The sequence below is a fragment of the Neoarius graeffei genome, chromosome 12 (genome assembly GCF_027579695.1).
Source record: "Neoarius graeffei isolate fNeoGra1 chromosome 12, fNeoGra1.pri, whole genome shotgun sequence".
Classification (NCBI taxonomy): Eukaryota; Metazoa; Chordata; class Actinopteri; order Siluriformes; family Ariidae; genus Neoarius; species Neoarius graeffei.
Window position 1 is genome coordinate 35153319 of NC_083580.1, and position 19493 is coordinate 35172811.

The following is a 19493-nucleotide window of genomic DNA, read 5'->3' on the forward strand; positions in this document are numbered from 1 at the left end:
CTCTGGGAGACAGTCAGAGATAATCTAAACACGGATAGTCAATCTTCTCAAGTTATGTCAAGCTATGATTAGTTTAATGCTGTTAATAATATTACAGTGGAATGCCAGAAGCTTGATTACTAATGGTCAAGAGTTCAAGAAGTACATTGATAAATTAAAGGAAAAACCTAACAATTTGTGTGCAGGAAACTTGGTTGAAGCCTGAATTAGATTTTATCATTAAGGGATATACTGCAATTAGAAGGGATAGAGGAAATGGTAGAAGAGGAGGAGTTGCAACTTTTATCCAAAATGGAATCAACTATAAAGTTCTTGGGGTCAACAAGAATCATGAGTCAACTGTGACTAAGGTATGGACTAAAAGAGGCCCAGTGAATATAGTGAACTATTATAATCCCCGTGGGAAGCTAGATGAAAATATTCTGGAAAACATTTTGGAGCCAGTACAAGGTAATATGGTTTGGTGTGGAGATTTTAATTCACACCATCTGCTTTGGGGCAGTGATCACACAGACTCAAATGGTTATATAATTGAAGAGTTTATTGATAATAAATGTTTGGTATGCATTAACAATGGGGAGGGTACACAATACAGTGGTATCAGCAACACAGAATCTGTCATTGATTTGATATTCTTATCTAGCAAGCTAGCAGGTACTAGTTCATGGAAGGTAGTAAAGAAAACTGCAATTGGTAGTGATCATTATCCAGTATTAAATAAAATAGGATTAGAAGTGTGCTGTGAAAAGATTAAAAGAATACCAAGATGGAAAATGGAAAATTCAAACTGGGAAAGCTTTCAAGTATTATGTGCATTAAGATGCCTTAAGCTAAGGGAGGTGAAAGAAATAGATGTTAATGAATTTAATAGTGTGTTGGTTGATGAAATAATAATGTCAGCTGAGGAATCTATACCTAAAGTTAAAGGAAATGGGAGAAATAAGAATGTTCCATGATGGAATAAGGATTGCAGTAAAGCAGTCAAGGCAAGAAATAAAGCTTTTAAGGATCTTAAAAAGTGTCATTCTCAACATGCTTTGATTGAATATAAGAGAGCTCAGGCAGCTGTTAGGAAAACAATTAAAGCAAGAAAGCGTACCTTTTGGAGGGAATACTGTAATAGTATAGGAAGGACTGTGAAGCTGTCTGATGTATGGGGCATGATAAGAAGAATGGGAGGGATTAGAAGGAATCATGAGTTACCAGTCTTGAATAGTGGAAATATAGTAGCCATTAATAATCTGGAAAAAGCTGAACTTTTAGCACAAACATTCAGGAAGGTGCACAGCTCTGAAAACCTAACTAAAGAGGCTAGGGCAGTTAGAGGCAACATTTTAAGAAAGCACCCAACTGTCTTAATAAGGAAGGAAAGTTCAGAAAACCCATTGGATCTGCCTCTTACTATGTTTGAGTTGAGAAAAGCCATATCTGCCAGACTACTCCAGGGAAAGACATGGTATGCTACAAAATGTTAGCAAATATGACAGACGATACACTAAGGATAGTACTGAGATTATTTAACAGCATATGGGATTCTGGGCATCTTCCATCAATGTGGAAGCAGGGTCATTCCATGCCAAATCAACAAATATCTGACAAATTTATGCTCGACCATCTCAGATTTCAATGAAATTTGGAGGGCTCAGAGATACTATTAAAAAGTTAATCCCCAAAATTTGAGCTTCCTATCTCCAACAGTTTCAGAGATACAGGCATTTGAATTTTTCGATTTTTTTGCATTTTACTGAAAACATGCATATTTCAAAGTGTAATATAATCTTTATTATGCAAGATAGAAACCTAAAATTTTGCACAGAGAGACTCAATGTCTTGTACTACAAGCTTCAACTTAGAATTTCAATGGTCATTGTATATTAGATGGTGATTTTAACAAGGAAATTAAAAAGACAAATTTGCATTTTTAATTCATTCTGGAAGCTTGCCTGTGGCAGTAATGCTTAAACTAAGAATGTTATTCAAATCTATACAGAAATATCTACCAATTTCAGTTTTACCAAGTCTCCACTATTCCTAGTTTGTCTGTAATAGGGTTTTGAAATTCGCCGATTTCTAAAACATGCCATTTTCAGTAGCAAGAAATCCAATGTGGGACAGCAGTTAGGAACTTGTAAATTTTTTTCAGTAATCCCCAAGACCCATATTTTATATTTCCAAATGTTTGTTCTGTGTCTCTCAAGTATTTTTAAACTACAAGGGTTTAAAAAATCCATTTTCACCAAATTCAAATTTTTGATATAATTTTCATATAACTGATATTTGAGGGTTAACAAATGCTTAAATAAGGCTCAAGTAGGTTAGGAGACATGTTTCTTCCTCAATTTTAAATAAAATTTCAATTAATGCTCAGTATTAATTATTTGTAAATTGATTTTAATCTAAGACTGTGTAACATTAGCAATCAATGACCAGCTATTGTGTACCAGTCAACAGCCAGCCTTATCAATATCAACACAGCACAATAGGTGACCTTTGATACCAGAACAGGTGGCTCATATCTTATAGTTTTAGAGTCTGTAAACTGCATACTTGTTCAGATAACATTATATTGCTTGGATTATATTAAATACATTGTAATACAGAGCACTGAGAAAATTGACCAATGTTATTAGCTGAATGTGTTTCTTTGCAAGGATTGGATATTTTGAATAGTTGCCTAGGGAATTTAATTGTAGTTGCTTTCAATTTGAGATCAGTATAAATGAGTTTGTTCTTAGACATCTAGAAATGGCTGAACTTCCTCCCTGTTCTATAGGAATTGGACTAAAGAAAGATTCTGACTGCCATAAACTAACATACAACAGAAATTGTAAGTTAAATACACTCTCTCAGTATAGTTTGGAGCAAATTTCATTAATTAATAAAATTTCATTTTAGAACGTAAAGTTTCTTCTACTCGTTGCAGCTTTGCTTTGCCATATGCAGCTTTCTGTTTGTGGCTATACTTGGCAATTTTCAGTGGAGAGCAACCAATTGACACAAGGCTTTTGTCAAGTGATTCAGCTACCTCACCAGTGTATGTTGGATCCACATCTACACACATGCTCTCTTGTTCTGATTCTGTAGAACCTGTTGAATCTGCGTGGCTTAAATGTTCTTTCACTCTCTGTGAACATTTAAAACACAATTTGTGTCCAGGTTTAATATTTTTATTTATCAGTTTTGAAAGTGAATCTGCTGTTTCAGGAAGAATTGAACGTAATTCTGTTTTAACTTTTTTCTTGTGCCTTTCATATGGATCACAACAACTTTTCTGTAGCTCTTCATATTTCATCAGAAACAGTTTCTCATGATGCAGACATTACTGTGTCTGTGCTTGAAATGTTCTCAAGTTCAGTTCTGTTTAATTAATGAAATTTGCTCCAAACTATACTGAGAGAGTGTATTTAACTTACAATTTCTGTTGTATGTTAGTTTATGGCAGTCAGAATCTTTCTTTAGTCCAATTCCTATAGAACAGGGAGGAAGTTCAGCCATTTCTAGATGTCTAAGAACAAACTCATTTATAATGATCTCAAATTGAAAGCAACTACAATTAAATTCCCTAGTCAACTATTCAAAATATCCAATCCTTGCAAAGAAACACATTCAGTTAATAACATTGGTCAATTTTCTCAGTGCTCTGTATTACAATGTATTTAATATAATCCAAGCAATATAATGTTATCTGAACAAGTATGCAGTTTACAGACTCTAAAACTATAAGATATGAGCCACCTGTTCTGGTATCAAAGGTCACCTATTGTGCTGTGTTGATATTGATAAGGCTGGCTGTTGACTGGTACACAATAGCTGGTCATTGATTGCTAATGTTACACAGTCTTAGATTAAAATCAATTTACAAATAATTAATACTGAGCATTAATTGAAATTTTATTTAAAATTGAGGAAGAAACATGTCTCCTAACCTACTTGAGCCTTATTGAAACATTTGTTAACCCTCAAATATCAGTTATATGAAAATATATAAAAAAATTCGAATTTGGTGAAAATTGATTTTTTAAACCCTTGTAGTTTAAAAATACTTGAGAGACACAGAACAAACATTTGGAAATATAAAATATGGGTCTTGGGGATTACTGAAAAAAATTTACAAGTTCCTAACTGCTGTCCCACATTGGATTTCTTGCTACTGAAAATGGCATGTTTTAGAAATCGGCGAATTTCAAAACCCTATTACAGACAAACTAGGAATAGCGGAGACTTGGTAAAACTGAAATTGGTAGATATTTCTGTGTAGATTTGAATAACATTCTTAGTTTAAACATTACTGCCACAGGCAAGCTTCCAGAATGAGTTAAAAATTCAAAAAATGCAAATTTGTCTTTTTAATTTCCTTGTTAAAATCACCATCTAATATACAATGACCATTGAAATTCTAAGTTGAAGCTTGTTGAGTCTCTCTGTGCAAAATTTTAGGTTTCTATCTTGCATAATAAAGATTATATTGCACTTTGAAATATGTATGTTTTGAGCAAAAAACAAAAAAATCGAAAAATTCAAATGCCTGTATCTCTGAAACTATTGGTGATAGGAAGCTCAAGTTTTGGGGATTAACTTATTTTAATAGTATCTCTGAGCCCTCCAAATTTCATTGAAATCTGAGATGGTCGAGCATAACCTCTTGTTGATTTGGCATGAATGACCCAGCATTCAATAATAGTTCCTGTACTTAAGCCAGGGAAAGAACCCTCTGATCCTGGTAGTTATAGGCCTATAGCGTTAACATCACAACTGGGCAAAGTTATGTAGAGGATAGTCACAGAAAGAATAACCTACTATATGGAAAGTAAAGGACTCTTCTCTCCCTATCAGAGTGGTTTCCGTAAAGGCCGTAACGCAATGGGTTCAGTCTTATGTTTAGAGTCTGACATTAGGAAGGCTCAGACCAATAAGGAGATAGTAATAGCAGTATTCTTTGACATAGAAAAAGCCTATGACATGCTCTGGAAGGAGGGTCTGCTAATTAAGTTAGAGTCCATAGGAATAGGTGGTAAGGCATACAACTGGATTTTGGATTTTCTATTTGACAGGAAGATACAGGTAAAAGTAGGTACAGAGTATTCTGAAATATATACAGTGGAGAATGGTACACCGCAAGGTAGTGTGTGTAGCCCATTATTGTTTAATATCATGATTAATGACATCTTTTGAAACATAGAGCAAGGTATAGGCAAATCCTTATATGCAGATGATGGAGCATTATAGGTCAGAGGACGTAATATTTCACGTCAAAACAAAAATGCAAGCAGCAATAATGAAAGTGGAAAAGTGGGCAATTGAATGGGGTTTTAGGCTATCAGTGTCAAAGACTCAAGTAATATGTTTTTCAAGAAGGCGCAAAATCACTCCTTTTTCTTTAAAACTTTATGAACATCCTCTTGAGCAAGTCAAAGCTATCCGATTTCTTGGGGTATGGTTTGACGAAAAGTTAACATGGAAAGTACACATGAGTAAGGTAGGAAACAAGTGTAAAAAGGTTATTAACATCCTTCGCTGTTTATCAGGACAGTCCTGGGGAGCCAGCAGAGCAGCTTTGCTTAATGTATACTGGGCACTTATGAGGTCTGTCTTTGATTATGGCTGCATAGCATATATGTCTTCAGCTGAATCTAACATAAAGGTCTTAGATGTACTGCAAGCTCAGGCTTTGAGGATCTGTAGTGGATCCTTTAAAACATCCCCTGTACCTGCAATGCAGGTGGAAATGGGTGAGATGCCACTAAGGATTAGAAGAATACAATTTATGTTAACATACTGGGTTAACCTTAGAGGGCAATATGCTGATCATCCAGCCAAAAATATTTTAAATGACTGTTGGGAGCATAACAAGTTCAACTTTAGAAGCTTTGGGTGGATAGGTGATGCTAAAGCAGAGAGTTTAGGGCTACATCAGTTGCAGTACAGTCCTGTTGTACCTTTATCCTCTATTCAGCCATGGTTTTTCACATTACCTTCTGTAGACCTGGGCATTCACTTAGAAATTAAAAAGAAACCAAAAGAGGTGACAGTAGAAACCATAGTGCAGAATTATTTAGAGTTACATTTTTCATGCCATACATTCATATTCACAGATGGATCAAAAGATCCAGAAAGAGAGTGTGCTGGTTCAGCAGTACACATTCCAGCAAATGATGTGAGCATTTTGAAAAGAATAGATGGCAACTTATCTGTTTACACTACAGAGTTAGTAGCGATCTGGTTGGCCCTGGAATGGATAAAAGAAAACAAAATTCACAATACTGTCATCATCTCAGATAGTTATTCAGCTCTACAAAGCATTAAGTCAGGTAGATCATTCAGGGGTGACCTCATCAATGAAGTATACAGTACATTATTCCATCTAGAAGCAGTAGGATTAGTAACTAATTTTCTTTGGGTACCGGCACATGCTGGTGTTGAGGGTAATGAGTAGGTGGACAAGTTAGCCAAACAAACATTCAAGCATAAAGAGGTAGATTTACTAATCCATGTGAGTAAGGCAGAGGCTAAGGTCCTTATAAAGAATCATGCCAAATCAATCTGGCAGGAATACTGGGATGACAATGAAAAGGGCAGACATCTGTACAACATCCAAAAACAGGTGGACTGGTAGAAGTAGGAAAGATGAGAGCATGATAACTCGTCTAAGAATTGGTCACACAGGGCTTAACAGTACATTAAAAATAATAGGTAAACATCACACAGGAAACTGTGATTACTGTAGCCAGCTGGAAACAGTAAAGCATGTTTTATTTCACTGCAAACAGTATGAGGAAGAAAGAAGAAACCTTTGTCAGTCATTAAGCACAGTGAAACACAGCAGTTTTAATCTACCTGGCATCTTAGGTAAGGCATCTAGCCATATATATCATTTTATTCTCAGATTTCTCAAAGAAACTGGGCTAGCCCAGAGGATACAAGTTTTGTTTGTTTATTTGTTTAATCCAGGGGTGGGCAATTATTTTTTCCATAGGGCCACATGAGAAACAGAAAATTTTGTGGAGGGCCGGACCATAAGGCTGAACTAAATTCTGCATAATATTAATTGTATTTCTTTATATAAAGCAATAAATATCATTGTTTTTACAAGCTACTAAGACTGGTAAGAGTATGGAAAAAACGAGGTTGCCTTACAAAAAATGTCATTTATTCAATCAAATTTCCCAAAACAATGGTTAACAAAATGTGAACGTTTGTACCATTTTTTTCAGTCACATTCACCCCAAAACACAATAAAGACATCAAAATATTGTCTTTCTACTCCAAATATCAAGCAAGATACATCATATTATAATAATGATGTCCACAATTGTAGTCTAATCACCTCATTTGGTGTTTTTTATTTGTTCAGTGAGAGAAATCTAGTCTCTGTTGGTCTTTAACGAGTGCATCAAAGTCAGGTTGAATGTCTGAGGTGGAGATGCGAAGCACAGCTGACAGATGATCATCAGTCCATTCGGTGTAGGTATCAGATCTACAGATTGGCTCGGGCTCCGGCGCCTGCTGGTGACGTCACACTATGTGATTGGCTGGACCGTTTGAAGGATGACATACAAGTTTGTGGTTGGTCTGGACAAATTACGGAAGTAGTTATCGCGGGATTAGGTTTCGTGGGATTTCATGTCATGTTCATGTCGCGCGCATTGCGTTTTTGTTTAACACAACTTCAAAATAAAAGCAATGCACATTCAGTCCATGCATGAGGTAAAATTAGGAAATACGTTTTGTAATTTCTAATTAACCTTACGCGGGCCGGTCAGAATGAACCAAAGGGCCGGATGCGGCCCGCGGGCCGGAAAATGCCCAGGTCTGGTTTAGTCCAATATCGACCTGTTCCACACTCCAGCCCAGTTGGTGGCGGTAATGCTCCTTTAAGTTGGTTGCCAACCGCCATAAAACCCTAAAGAAGACGGGTCCACTCGACGCATGTGCAACCCACGGCGCCCCTGAGAGTTCTTACACACTACAACGCGCAGGACTGACAAAATGCCAGAGAACTGTAGTGCTTTAGGATGTACTAACAGATATGGAGATAAGGCTGGTTTAACTTTTCACCGCTTTTCGGTGTACCCAAAAACATGAGAAAATGGTGAGCTGCAGTTAAACGGAAAGACTGGATGCCAATAAAGTATTTGTGTGCGTAGAACATTTGAAATCAGTTTCGTATGAAAGCTTTGTCCAACGTTAAAATCTAGATGTGGGCTTTGGATGCGATATATTTTATTAGACCTAATGCTTGGCTAGACTCGCAGCATGTTTATGTACTTAGAATTTTCTATATTATTTCTGCATAAATATGACCTAAAACATCAGATTTTCACATGAGTCCTAAAAGTAGATAGAGAGAACCTAGTTAAACAAATGAGACAAAATTATACTTGGTCACTTATTTATTGAGAAAAATGATACAATATTCTATATCTGGGAGTAGCAAAAGTATGTGAACCTTTGCTTTCAGTATCTGGTGTGACCTCTTTGTGTAGCAATAACTGCAACTAAACGTTTCTGGTAACTGTTGATCAGTCCTGCTCACCAGATTTTAGCCCATTCCTCCACACAGAACAGCTTCAACTCTGGGATGTTGGTGGGTTTCCTCACGTGAACTGCTTGCTTCAGGTCCTTCCACAACATTTCGATTGGATTAAGGTCAGGACTTTGACTTGGCCATTTCAAAACATTAACTTTATTCTTTTTTTAACCATTCTTTGTGTGCTTAGGGTCATTGTCTTGCTGCATGACCTGCTTTCTCTTGAGACTCAGTTCATGGACAGATGTCCTGACAGTTTCCTTTAGAATTCATTGTTCCATCAATGATGGCAAGCTGTCCTGGCCCAGATGCAGCAAAATGGGCCCAAACCATGATACTACCACCACCATGTTTCACAGATGGGATAAGGTTCTTATGCTGGAATGCAGTGTTTTCCTTTCTCCAAACATAATGCTTCTAATTTAAACCAAAAAGTTCTGTTTTGGTCTCATCTGTATTACACACCTTGCTCTTGGAATGATCTTTGTTGGTCAACCACTCCTGGGGAGGGTAACAATGGTCTTGAATTTCCTCCATTTGTACACAGTCTGTCTGACTATGGATTGGTGGAGTCCAAACTCTTTAGAGATGGTTTTGTAACCTTTTCCAGCCTGATGAGCATCAACAAGGCTTTTTCTGAGGTCCTCAGAAATTTCCTTTGTTGGTGCCATGATATATTTCCACAAACATGTGTTGTGAAGATCAGACTTTGATAGATCCCTGTTCTTTAAATAAAACAGGGTGCCCACTCACACCTGATTGTCATCCCATTGATTGAAAGCACTTGACTCTAATTTCACATTCAAATTAACTGCTAATCCTAGAGGTTCACATACTTTTGCCACTCACAGATATGTAATTTTGGATCATTTTCCTCAATAAATAAATGATCAAGTATAATATTTTTGTCTCATTTGTTTAACTGGGCTCTCTTTATCTACTTTTCAGGCTTGTGTGAAAATCTGATGTTTTAGGTCTCATTTATGCAGAAATATATAAAATTCTAAAGGGTTCACAAACTTTTTCAAGTACCACTGTGTAGACTAGGCTAAACACCATAAAATATGCTCAATCTAGGCCATGGCTTATTTACTACTATTAGAAGTCCACGATTGAACTTACCTTTGTCGTAATAAGATTTTTATTTATCGGATATTTCCCATAACATCTATACTACATTGAAAAACAGGTGAATAGTGGAAGGATAGAGGGCAGGAGTTGGAGAGAAGACATCATAATCACCCATTTAAAAATTGGACATACAGGACTCAACTATTCTCTTAAGAAAATAGACAAACACCCAACTGGAAATTGTGAATACTGTAGCCATCTGGCATCAGTAGAGCATGTAATACTTCTCTGTAAGAAATGTGAATGCGAGAGAAATTAGCTTTATAAATCTCTCAGAATGGTTAATCATAATTTCACTTTACCTGGTTTATTAGGGAGAGCATCAAGTCAGATGTATTGTTACATTATCACATGTTTGAAAGAGTCAGAATTAGCTAAAAGAATAAGTTTTTTTTTTTCCCTACTCCCTTATATCTTCTGTTCCACACTCCAGCCCAGTACGTGGTGGTAATGCACCTTTAAGTTGGTTTGCCAACTGCCGTAAAACCTTAAAGAAGAAAGTTTTCCTTGTTGTTTGTTTCTTCCTCATTAGGAGGCGGTCCTGTTGTGTCAGGAGACTGGGAGTTATACCTGCACCTACTCAGATCCTGATTACTATATAAGAGAACTGATGCAGCCAATTTTCTCTCTTTCCCTCCCTCCTTCCATCCATCAGGCTGGACATTTGGGTTTTGTTTTGGGTGTGGTTAGTCTTATTTTTATTTAATCATTTACAATACCTTTCCTCTCATTCACACACTCACTACACTACTGACTTACATAATTTTAACTGGTTTTCATGTTTGTTTTAATATTAGTTAAATAAAATTAGGTTATATGCTAACTTTGATTGTGTGGTCTCCCTGATTTTTGTCTTGAAATTGAGCTAGTTCATGACAATATGATCTAAAACATCAGATTTTCACACAAGTCCTAAAAGTAGATAAAGAGAACCCAGTTAAACAAATGAGACAAAAATATTATATTTGGTCATTTATTTATTGAGGAAAATGATCCAAGATTACATATCTGTGAGTGGCAAAAGTATGTGAACCTTTGCTTTCATTATCTGCTGTGACCCCTTTGTGCAGAAATAACTGCAACTAAACATTTCCAGTAACTGTTGATCAGTCCTGCACACCGGCTTGGAGGAATTTTAGCCCATTCCTCCGTACAGAACAGCTTCAACTCTAGGATGTTGGTGGGTTTCCTCACATGAACTGCTTGCTTCAGGTCTTGCCACAACATTTCGATTGGATTAAGGTCAGGACTTTGACTTGGCCATTCCAAAATATCCATCCATTATCTGCAGCCGCTTATCCTGTCCTACAGGGTCACAGGCAAGCTGGAGCCTATCCCAGCTGACAATGGGCGAGAGGCAGGGTACACCTTGGACAAGTCGCCAAGTCATCGCAGGGCTGACACATTTCAAAACATCTTTTATTCTTCTTTAACTGTTCTTTGGTAGAACAATTATGTGTGCTTAGGGTTGTTGTCTTGCTGCATGACCCACCTGCTGTTGAGATTCAGTTCATGGACAGATGTCCTGACAATTTCCTTTAGAATGTGCTGGTATAATTCAGAATTCGTTGTTCCATCAATGATGGCAAGCCATCCTGGCCCAGATGCAGCAAAACAGGCCCAAAACATGCTACCACCACCATGTTTCACAGATGGGTTGAGGTTCTTAAGCTGGAATGCAGTGTTTTTCTTTCTCCAAACATAACGCTTCTCATTTAAACCAAAAAGTTCTATTTTGGTCTCATCTGTCCACAAAACATTTTTCTAGTAGCCTTCTGGCTTGTCCATGTGATTTTTAGCAAACTGCAGATGAGCAGCAATGTTCTTTTTGGAGAGCGGTGGCTTTCTCCTTGCAACCCTGCCATGCACACCATTGTTGTTCAGTGTTCTCCTGATGGTGGACTCATAAACATTAGCCAATGTGAGAGAGGCCTTCAGTTGCTTAGAAAGTACCCTAGGTTCCTTTGTGACCTTGCTGAATATTATACGCCTTGCTCTTGGAGTGATCTTTGTTGGTCAACCACTCCCGAGGAGGGTAACAATGGTCTTGAATTTCCTCCATTTGTACATAATCTGTCTGACTGTGGATTGGTGGAGTCCAAACTCTTGAGAGATGGTTTTGTAACGTTTTCCAGCTTGACGAGCATCAACAACGCTTTTTCTGAGGTCCTCAGAAATCTCATTTGTGTCATAATACACTTCCACAAACATGTGTTGTGAAGATCAGACTTTGATAGAGCCCTGTTCTTTAAATAAAACAGGGTGCCCACTCACACCTGATTGTCATCCCATTGATTGAAAACACCTGACTCTAATTTCACCTTCAAATGAACTGCTAATCCTAGAGGTTCACATACTTTTGCCATTCACAGATATGTCATATTGGATCATTTTCCTCAATAAATAAATTACCAAGTATAATATTTTTATTCTCATTTGTTTAACTGGGTTCTCTTTATCAACTTTTAGGACTTGTGTGAAAATCTGATGATGTTTTAGGTCATATTTATGCAGAAATATAGAACATTCTAAAGGGTTCACAAATTTTCAAGCACCACTGTAACCTGTGAAGTTTTAGCCTTATCGGGCAATGCATGGTGAATTTATGACACACTTCCTGTTTGTGTGGCGAAACATAAATTTATTGGCTCCCCATTTCAACGTCATGCAAGATATCGCAAATCACTTAGCAATTCAGTTGGTTAATCCAATATGCATTTCAGTTTTGTTCATCTTGAGGCATCCCACACACCTACCAATTTTGACACGGATAGGTGAAACTATATACTTTTCCACGGGACCACCGTGGAAACTGCAAACAAAAGATTGTGGAGCTCAGCTGCCCCAGTTTTAAGCCCATTTGAGACCCATGTGAACCCTACGTGGACGTACTGACACGGTCGGGTTCGCCAGAAAAACCCTCAAATTTAACTCAAGAGCCCCCTCTACAGCTCTATTAATTGACATACCATTTCCCGGAAAGGCTATGGTTTCTATGCTGGGTTTACTCTGACCCAGCTCTCTGGGATTCTTTTCGCACTGCAATGGAATCAATCCGGGTCACTGTTGAGTGTATCATGCTGATATCCACGTTCGTATAAAGCTGTTAATAAATTGTACGCGAATATTCAAGAGCGTTTTCAGCATGCTTTTTTATATTTTAAAATGTAAAGTGTTTGAAAGTTTAAGGCGCGTTTTCATTCATCTTCTTTGTAATTGTTTATTTATTCAAAAAAATTACATCTCTCACCAGGCTTTTTTAAATTTTATTTATTTATTTTTTACTTGAGATGGTAAGAAATTCCATTCGTATTTTAACAATCACACAAAAAAACGCAAGACTTGTTGTTGTTGGAAGTGTGTGCACGTATGCCTTTGCCGAAACCACATCACCGTTCTTACAACCTCACGTAGCATGCATAGTTCATAATGGCATGATTTCTCGGAAATCACCCCACTTAAGTTTGAGCGTGCCTGCATTTCGGTCACACTGCGCGTGCGCCGAACACTGCCAAGCTCTTGCGTTGGGAAAGCCCCCCAACGCTTATAAATATAAAGGCGCACACTTCGCAGACACTAACACAGTTAATAACAGTTACGGAGAGCAGCTTGTTCTAAACCAAGTGGAATAACTTTCCTACATATCGTCTTTCTTTTATTTCATTAATAATTCCGGATACTCCGTAAGTACTTCTGCTTTCATAATCCTTGTATGTTCGTGTGTTTGTGTAATATGAATCTCACAAGAAAGATACGGATTTCTGTTTGTTGATCTTGTTGATAAACTGCATTTTGTGTCACTGTTAGACTTTTTTTTTTAATGTGCATCATGACAGGGCGGTTGCATTTAGGCACGTACTTTGCTGTCATTTACGTTTGTGTTGTGTTGTCCTCGCTCTATTTTCTTTCCCCACTTACGTGTATTATATATTGTAGGCTTTATTTGTATTCATGTTGTATTTGATATTCTACATTATATTCTGATTTGATCATTTGTTTAAGGTCTTGTGCTGTATGAGCGTGTGTGTGATAAATTTAGACTGGACTTGATGTAATTTGTAAATCATGAACTTGATTTTTCACAACAAATTCGGGAGGCTTTTATAAGACTGTAGGCTAGCATAAGATACTAATTAAATATACGAGAAGCGAAGGCCATCCACGTAAATTTCAAGCAGGTTCTATGCCACTGTAAGAACTTAGTGTATTAAGAAAAACTTTAGGTGCTCAAGCTTCTCACTGTATTTGTCCAGGAACCATGCCTGTGTCCAGAATGCGCATGCGGCCCTGGTTAGAGGATATGATTGACTCGAACTCAGTTGCTGGACTTGTCTGGGTAGATAAGGTAAGATGGAGGTAGTTTTCTCTGAGTAATTTATTGCATGCTGCATGCCTTTTGATTTTGCCAAAAGGTTTAACCAGTTGTGAGGCATTTCATAAAACCACCCAAATAGCAATTCAAGTATCTTGTGGCTTTTTGGGCTTACTTAGGAGAAAAAGATGTTCTCCATTCCTTGGAAGCATGCTGCACGCCATGGATGGGAAATGGACAAAGATGCCTGTCTATTCAAACAGTGGGCAATCCACACAGGTGAGGAGCCACTCTTGATGTCAAACAAATCCTTGTTTTTCAAGGAAGAAGCAAAAAACCAATTGCCTTTCACAAGACCCTTTTAACATTAATGATGCTTGCAGGCAAATTCAAGCCAGGAATCACTGAACCTGACCCCAAAACATGGAAAGCAAACTTCCGTTGTGCAATGAACTCTCTGCCAGATATTGAGGAAGTGAAGGACAAAAGCATCAACAAAGGCTGTGAAGCTGTTCGTGTCTACCGCATGCTTCAGGTTGTCAAGAACAAGAAGTCCTCTAAAAGCCAGGACAGCAGAAGGAGAAAAAAGGTAAGGGGATAGCATGCCATAGTCTTATATTATGTCATAAAGAATAAAGCATGAAAGAGGACACATTCAAGTAATGAAATCAAAGCACATACTCAATGTTTATTATGTGTGAAAGGGAAGGAAGATGGATGCAGACATGGCATCAAATGAAGAGCACCTTTACACCCACAAGCAGCAAGACATGATCACTCAGGAGAACACCATAGACAGCACTGAAAGCATGAGTAAGTAACCTCAACAGCCAAAGCACAGTGAAAGATTTTTATGGATAACATGTTTGTTTGACTCTTGGGACCATACCATTTTTCTTGTCACCTTTCTTTCAAGAAAGCCCCACATATGATGTGCCTGATTGCTCAGGTTATGAAGTGGAAATCGGCCCTGACAGCACAAACGATATTTACCCTGGCGGGTTCCAGGTTTCACCAGTTCATACGACAGGTAATAAAAGAAAAATAAATTTTTACTTTTGAATAGTAAGGAATGAAATAAAGTGGCATGGTGTACATTGTATTTATTTTTCTTTCTTATTCACAGACTACGAGGAAAAGGCTATTGTTGAGGTAAGTCTAGATTTAGTGACATACTAAAATTTTGTATTTCTGTTGTGCTTTTTCATTCTCAGGAATACCCTGTTATGTATCAATTTATCCATTATTGGTATTTCTGCAATTGTTTTTAAACACCACTGAGCAAAGGGCAAGCAAAACTCAGATGGCTACAAATTCTGTGTTTTGCTCTTGCAGATCACACGGCAATTGGAGCTTGATAGTTCACGGTGGCTACAAAACAATAGCAGCGGAAGGGGGTTCCTGTGCAATGAAGTAGCCATGACAGAATCTCACCATTGTCCAGATAGCCAATGGAGTGATACCTCAGGTAAATAAATGTTGCATTTAGCTGATGGGTATAGGATGTATAGCCAGGTATTCTGCTCGCAGGATTATTCATTTGCTAGTCAAATATATCCATCAAACGTCTTTTCCAGAAACTAGTTTACATACCATTACTTCAAAACTTGTGTTTTTCTTTCAGGAGAGGAGCTTGAGCTACGTTTTTACACAGAACTGATACCAGGACTGCCCAGTGAAGATCTTTTAAGCTACACAGATATGTGGAACAGCAGCCCTCACACATCTGGCCTTCCACAAATCAGCTGTCTACTCTAAGACTTGTGTCTTCGATGCTCAGTCTGTACATTATCGTATTACCTCACATTCTAGGTCTTCCCTTTCTGACCATGAAATTAGATCATCAAAAGCCAATTTTGTAAGAGACACTTAAGCTTGGTTGGTATAAAGTGTGTTTTATGATAGAGGATTATGCTAGAGATTTTATGGTCATCAACAGAGAACACTGTAGACAAATTTTGTTTTCTCAGTTTTTTGATGTGTTCTCAATTGTAAAGGATAATGGCTTGTATATAAATATATTCATGTGATTTACTGTGGCATTTGGCAGGTTCCGTTATCTACACATCAGGGTTTTAATGCATTTTCCTCTTAAAACTTTACAGGATATCTAGAATGAATTTTTAAGTTCTTGTGTGCCTTTGGTGAAAACTCTTCACAACGTGTGTGTGTGTATATAGTGTATAAATGAATTTTATAATAAAAAAAGTAAAAATTGTAAGTTGTAGGACTCTTCTGTGATTTCTGCAGTATCTCTGTAATATTTAAAGATACCCAGTTTATTATTATATATTCAAGACAATATTCAGTTTGATTTGTTGTACAAAGTAGTATACGCCATATTCTGGAGAATGTAATAACATTAGTATATCACTTGATTTAATTTGAAGGGCATTCCTTATAGTGAAAGAGTTTAGAAGTCATCTAAGGGGATGACCTCCTAAACCTGTTCAGCCGTGACCACAACCAGAATATTTTCCTGGCTATTAAATTGAATTAATGTTTAGGACCATTTTGGATTTATTCAACAAATACACTTTAAAAAGTACAATCCACAATTACTTGCATAACAGGAAGGGTTGCCACCTCACAGTTCCAGGGTCCTGGGTTCAATACTGAGCTCAGGTTACTGTCTATGTGGAGCTGTATGTTTTTCCCATGTCCTGGTGTCTTTCCTCCAAGTTCTGCAGTTTTCTCTTGGCTCCCACAACGTCTCCATGTGAGTTTCCTTGGGGTCTTTGGTTTACTGAATTGGCTATGCTAAATTGCTCGTAGGTGTGAATGACTATGTGAATGCATGTGTGCTTGATGCCTGGCAACAGACTGATCTAAGGTGTATTTCCACTTCTGGATAGACTCTAAAAGCACAACAACCCTGACCAGGATAAGGTGATTATTTGTTTAAGATGAATGAATGACTAACACCCTTCACGAAAGTGAGAAAATTAGAATTTGTAAAATTTAAGAACGCATGCAATGAGATTTATTTAGGTTTAGGGCTAAAATATCCTGACACAGCAAAATTTACAATGACAATTTTCATCACTAAACAGTCCCAAAGCATCAGTGATTAATTCCTACATTTTACAATGTTTATCAGGTTATTTTCTTTATATGCAGTTCTCTTTTTCACCACACATGCTGAAGGTGTTCATAGCCTAAAATATTTTTTTAAATTATTATTATTATTATTATTATTATTATTAATTTTCTTATCTGACTACAACACAGAATTTCAGCTGTAGTCCCATTAGCTTTTGGTAAAGTTGTGGCACTGAATTTTGTGGGTTGCTCTCAAGAAACTTTCTTGTGATCCTGACAACAAAATAGAGCCTGTAGTGCAATTCTGAAATTGATATATATGGAGTCTTCTTTCACTCCCTCATCATCTTTCTTACTGTGTATGGGGGCAATATACTCTTGTTTGTGCTTGCTGACATATTTTAAACTGTTCTAAAAGATTTAAACATTTTAATTTTAACAATTCCTTAATGATATTTTTAATTAGGGTTATACCCATTATCTAAAATGTGCATGTCAACAGCCATTTGTTTCTTTTGTGGTTCTTTTTGCTTTCCCAGATGATGATAGATGATCTGCATTTATTTTAAATATTCTTGAGGGGTGTCAATAATTTTTCATATTTTTGAGAAAATATAAAATATATTTTTAATAATTGTTTTCTGCTAAGGAAAGGCAAGTAGTTTCTCTAATTGAATGAATTAATATTTATTTTATGCAAAAAAATTAGCCTATTCTCTTGAAGGGTGTCAGTAATTATGAATGTGCTTGTAGCTATTCAATAATACATGCAAGTGATAGTAATAAAGTATACATTTTATTAAATTGCCCTACTTAACTGTAATACAATTTTTGGGTGAGTCACACTAAATATAGTTAGAAATACAAAATACTTCAAAATTATTAAATGTATATTTATAATGTAATAGAACTGAGTGAAAGATCATTTGAAAATCATTAAGCAAGCCATTGGGTGGCACAGTGGTGTAGTGGTTAGCACTGTTGTCTCACAGCAGGAAGGTTCTGGGTTCGAGCCTAGTGGCTGATGGGGGCCTTTCTGTGTGAAGTTTGCATGTTCTCCCCATGCCTGCATGGGTTTCCTCTGGGTGCTCTGGTTTCCTCCACAGTTCAAAGACATGTGGTAAGACAGGTGGCCTTGGGCTGAAGTGCACTTGAGCAAGGCACCTAACCCCCAACTGCTCCCCGGGTGCTGTAGCATAGCTGCTCACTGCTCTGGGTATATGTGTGTGTTTTTTGCTCACTTGTGTGTGCATGCATGTGTGTGTTCAGATGGGTTAAATGCAGAGAATGAATTTCACTGCTTGAGTGTACATGTGACAAATAAAAGCTTCTTCTTCAAACCGATTAAAGTAGTCTGACATGAAGTAAACTGATTAATATAATATAACATTCACTCATCACAACTAAAATGTCAAACTTTTGATACTGTTGATCACAACATACTGCTATATCGACTTGAACACTGGGTTGGGTTGACTGGTAAAGTTATCAATTGGTTAAAATCATACTTAAAAGATAGAAGCTTCTTTGTTACCATGGGAAATTGTACCTCAACATCAATGTCCTTGACCTGTGGTGTCCCCCAGGGATCGATCCTTGGACCATTACTATTCAACCTTTATATGCTCCCACTTGGACAAATTATCAAGAACAACTCAATTTTGTATCACTGCTATGCAGATGACACCCAAATTTATTTTGCTCTATCACCTAATGATTATGCCCCCCTTGAATGTCTCTACCAGTGTATCGACCAAATCAACAACTGGATGTCACAAAATTTTCTTCAGCTGAACACAGATAAAACAGAAGTAGTTCTATTTGGGAAAAAAGATGAAAGACTCAGGATTACCACTATTCTTGACACAAAGGGGATTAAAACAAAAAATATGGTTAAAAATCTTGGTGTTTTCATTGACAGCGAGCTAAACTTTGACAGTCAGATGAAAGCAATCACTAAATCGGCATTTTATCACCTAAAAAACATTTCCAAACTAAGAGGACTTATGTCAAAAAATGATCTGGAAAAACTTATACATGCCTTCATCTCTAGTAGGGTTGACTATTGCAATGGCCTTTTCACAGGCCTGCCAAAAAAGACCATCAAACGACTTCAGCTGATTCAAAATGCAGTGGCTAGGGTTCTTACATGAACAAAAAGAACAGAGCACATTACTCCAATTCTAGGGTCCCTTCACTGGCTTCCAGTAAGCTACAGAATTGACTTTAAAGCATTGTTGCTGGTGTACAAATCTCTAAATGGTACAGGGCCCTATTACCTCTCTGATATGTTGCAGTGGCCTAACCCAATCAGATCTACCAGATCGCAGCAGCAAAATTTACTGGTAAAACCTGTTGTTAAAACAAAGTGTGGTGAAGCAGCTTTTAGCTACTATGCAGTACAGCTATGGAACCAACTCCCAGAGGACATCAAAAATGCTCCTGCTGTTGGCAGCTTCAAATCTAAATTAAAGACCAAGC

General features: G+C 37.2%; 1 protein-coding gene and 1 long non-coding RNA gene across 2 annotated transcripts; both read left to right on the forward strand.

Moving 5' to 3' along the window:
* The first annotated feature begins 7919 nt into the window (after nucleotides 1-7919).
* LOC132894900 (uncharacterized) lies at nucleotides 7920-10481 on the forward strand. The gene is made up of 2 exons (XR_009655688.1): nucleotides 7920-8089; nucleotides 10191-10481. It is a non-coding gene; the product is annotated as an uncharacterized LOC132894900 (long non-coding RNA).
* Nucleotides 10482-12964: 2483 nt separating this feature from the next.
* On the forward strand, nucleotides 12965-16191 carry irf1b (interferon regulatory factor 1b). Its single transcript, XM_060935808.1, has 9 exons — nucleotides 12965-13341; nucleotides 13912-14003; nucleotides 14150-14249; nucleotides 14354-14559; nucleotides 14675-14783; nucleotides 14887-15000; nucleotides 15097-15122; nucleotides 15306-15438; nucleotides 15595-16191. The coding sequence occupies exons 2-9, from the start codon at nucleotides 13917-13919 to the stop codon at nucleotides 15726-15728; spliced, it is 909 nt and encodes a 302-aa protein (XP_060791791.1). The 5' UTR covers nucleotides 12965-13341; nucleotides 13912-13916; the 3' UTR covers nucleotides 15729-16191.
* The last annotated feature ends 3302 nt before the right edge of the window (nucleotides 16192-19493 follow it).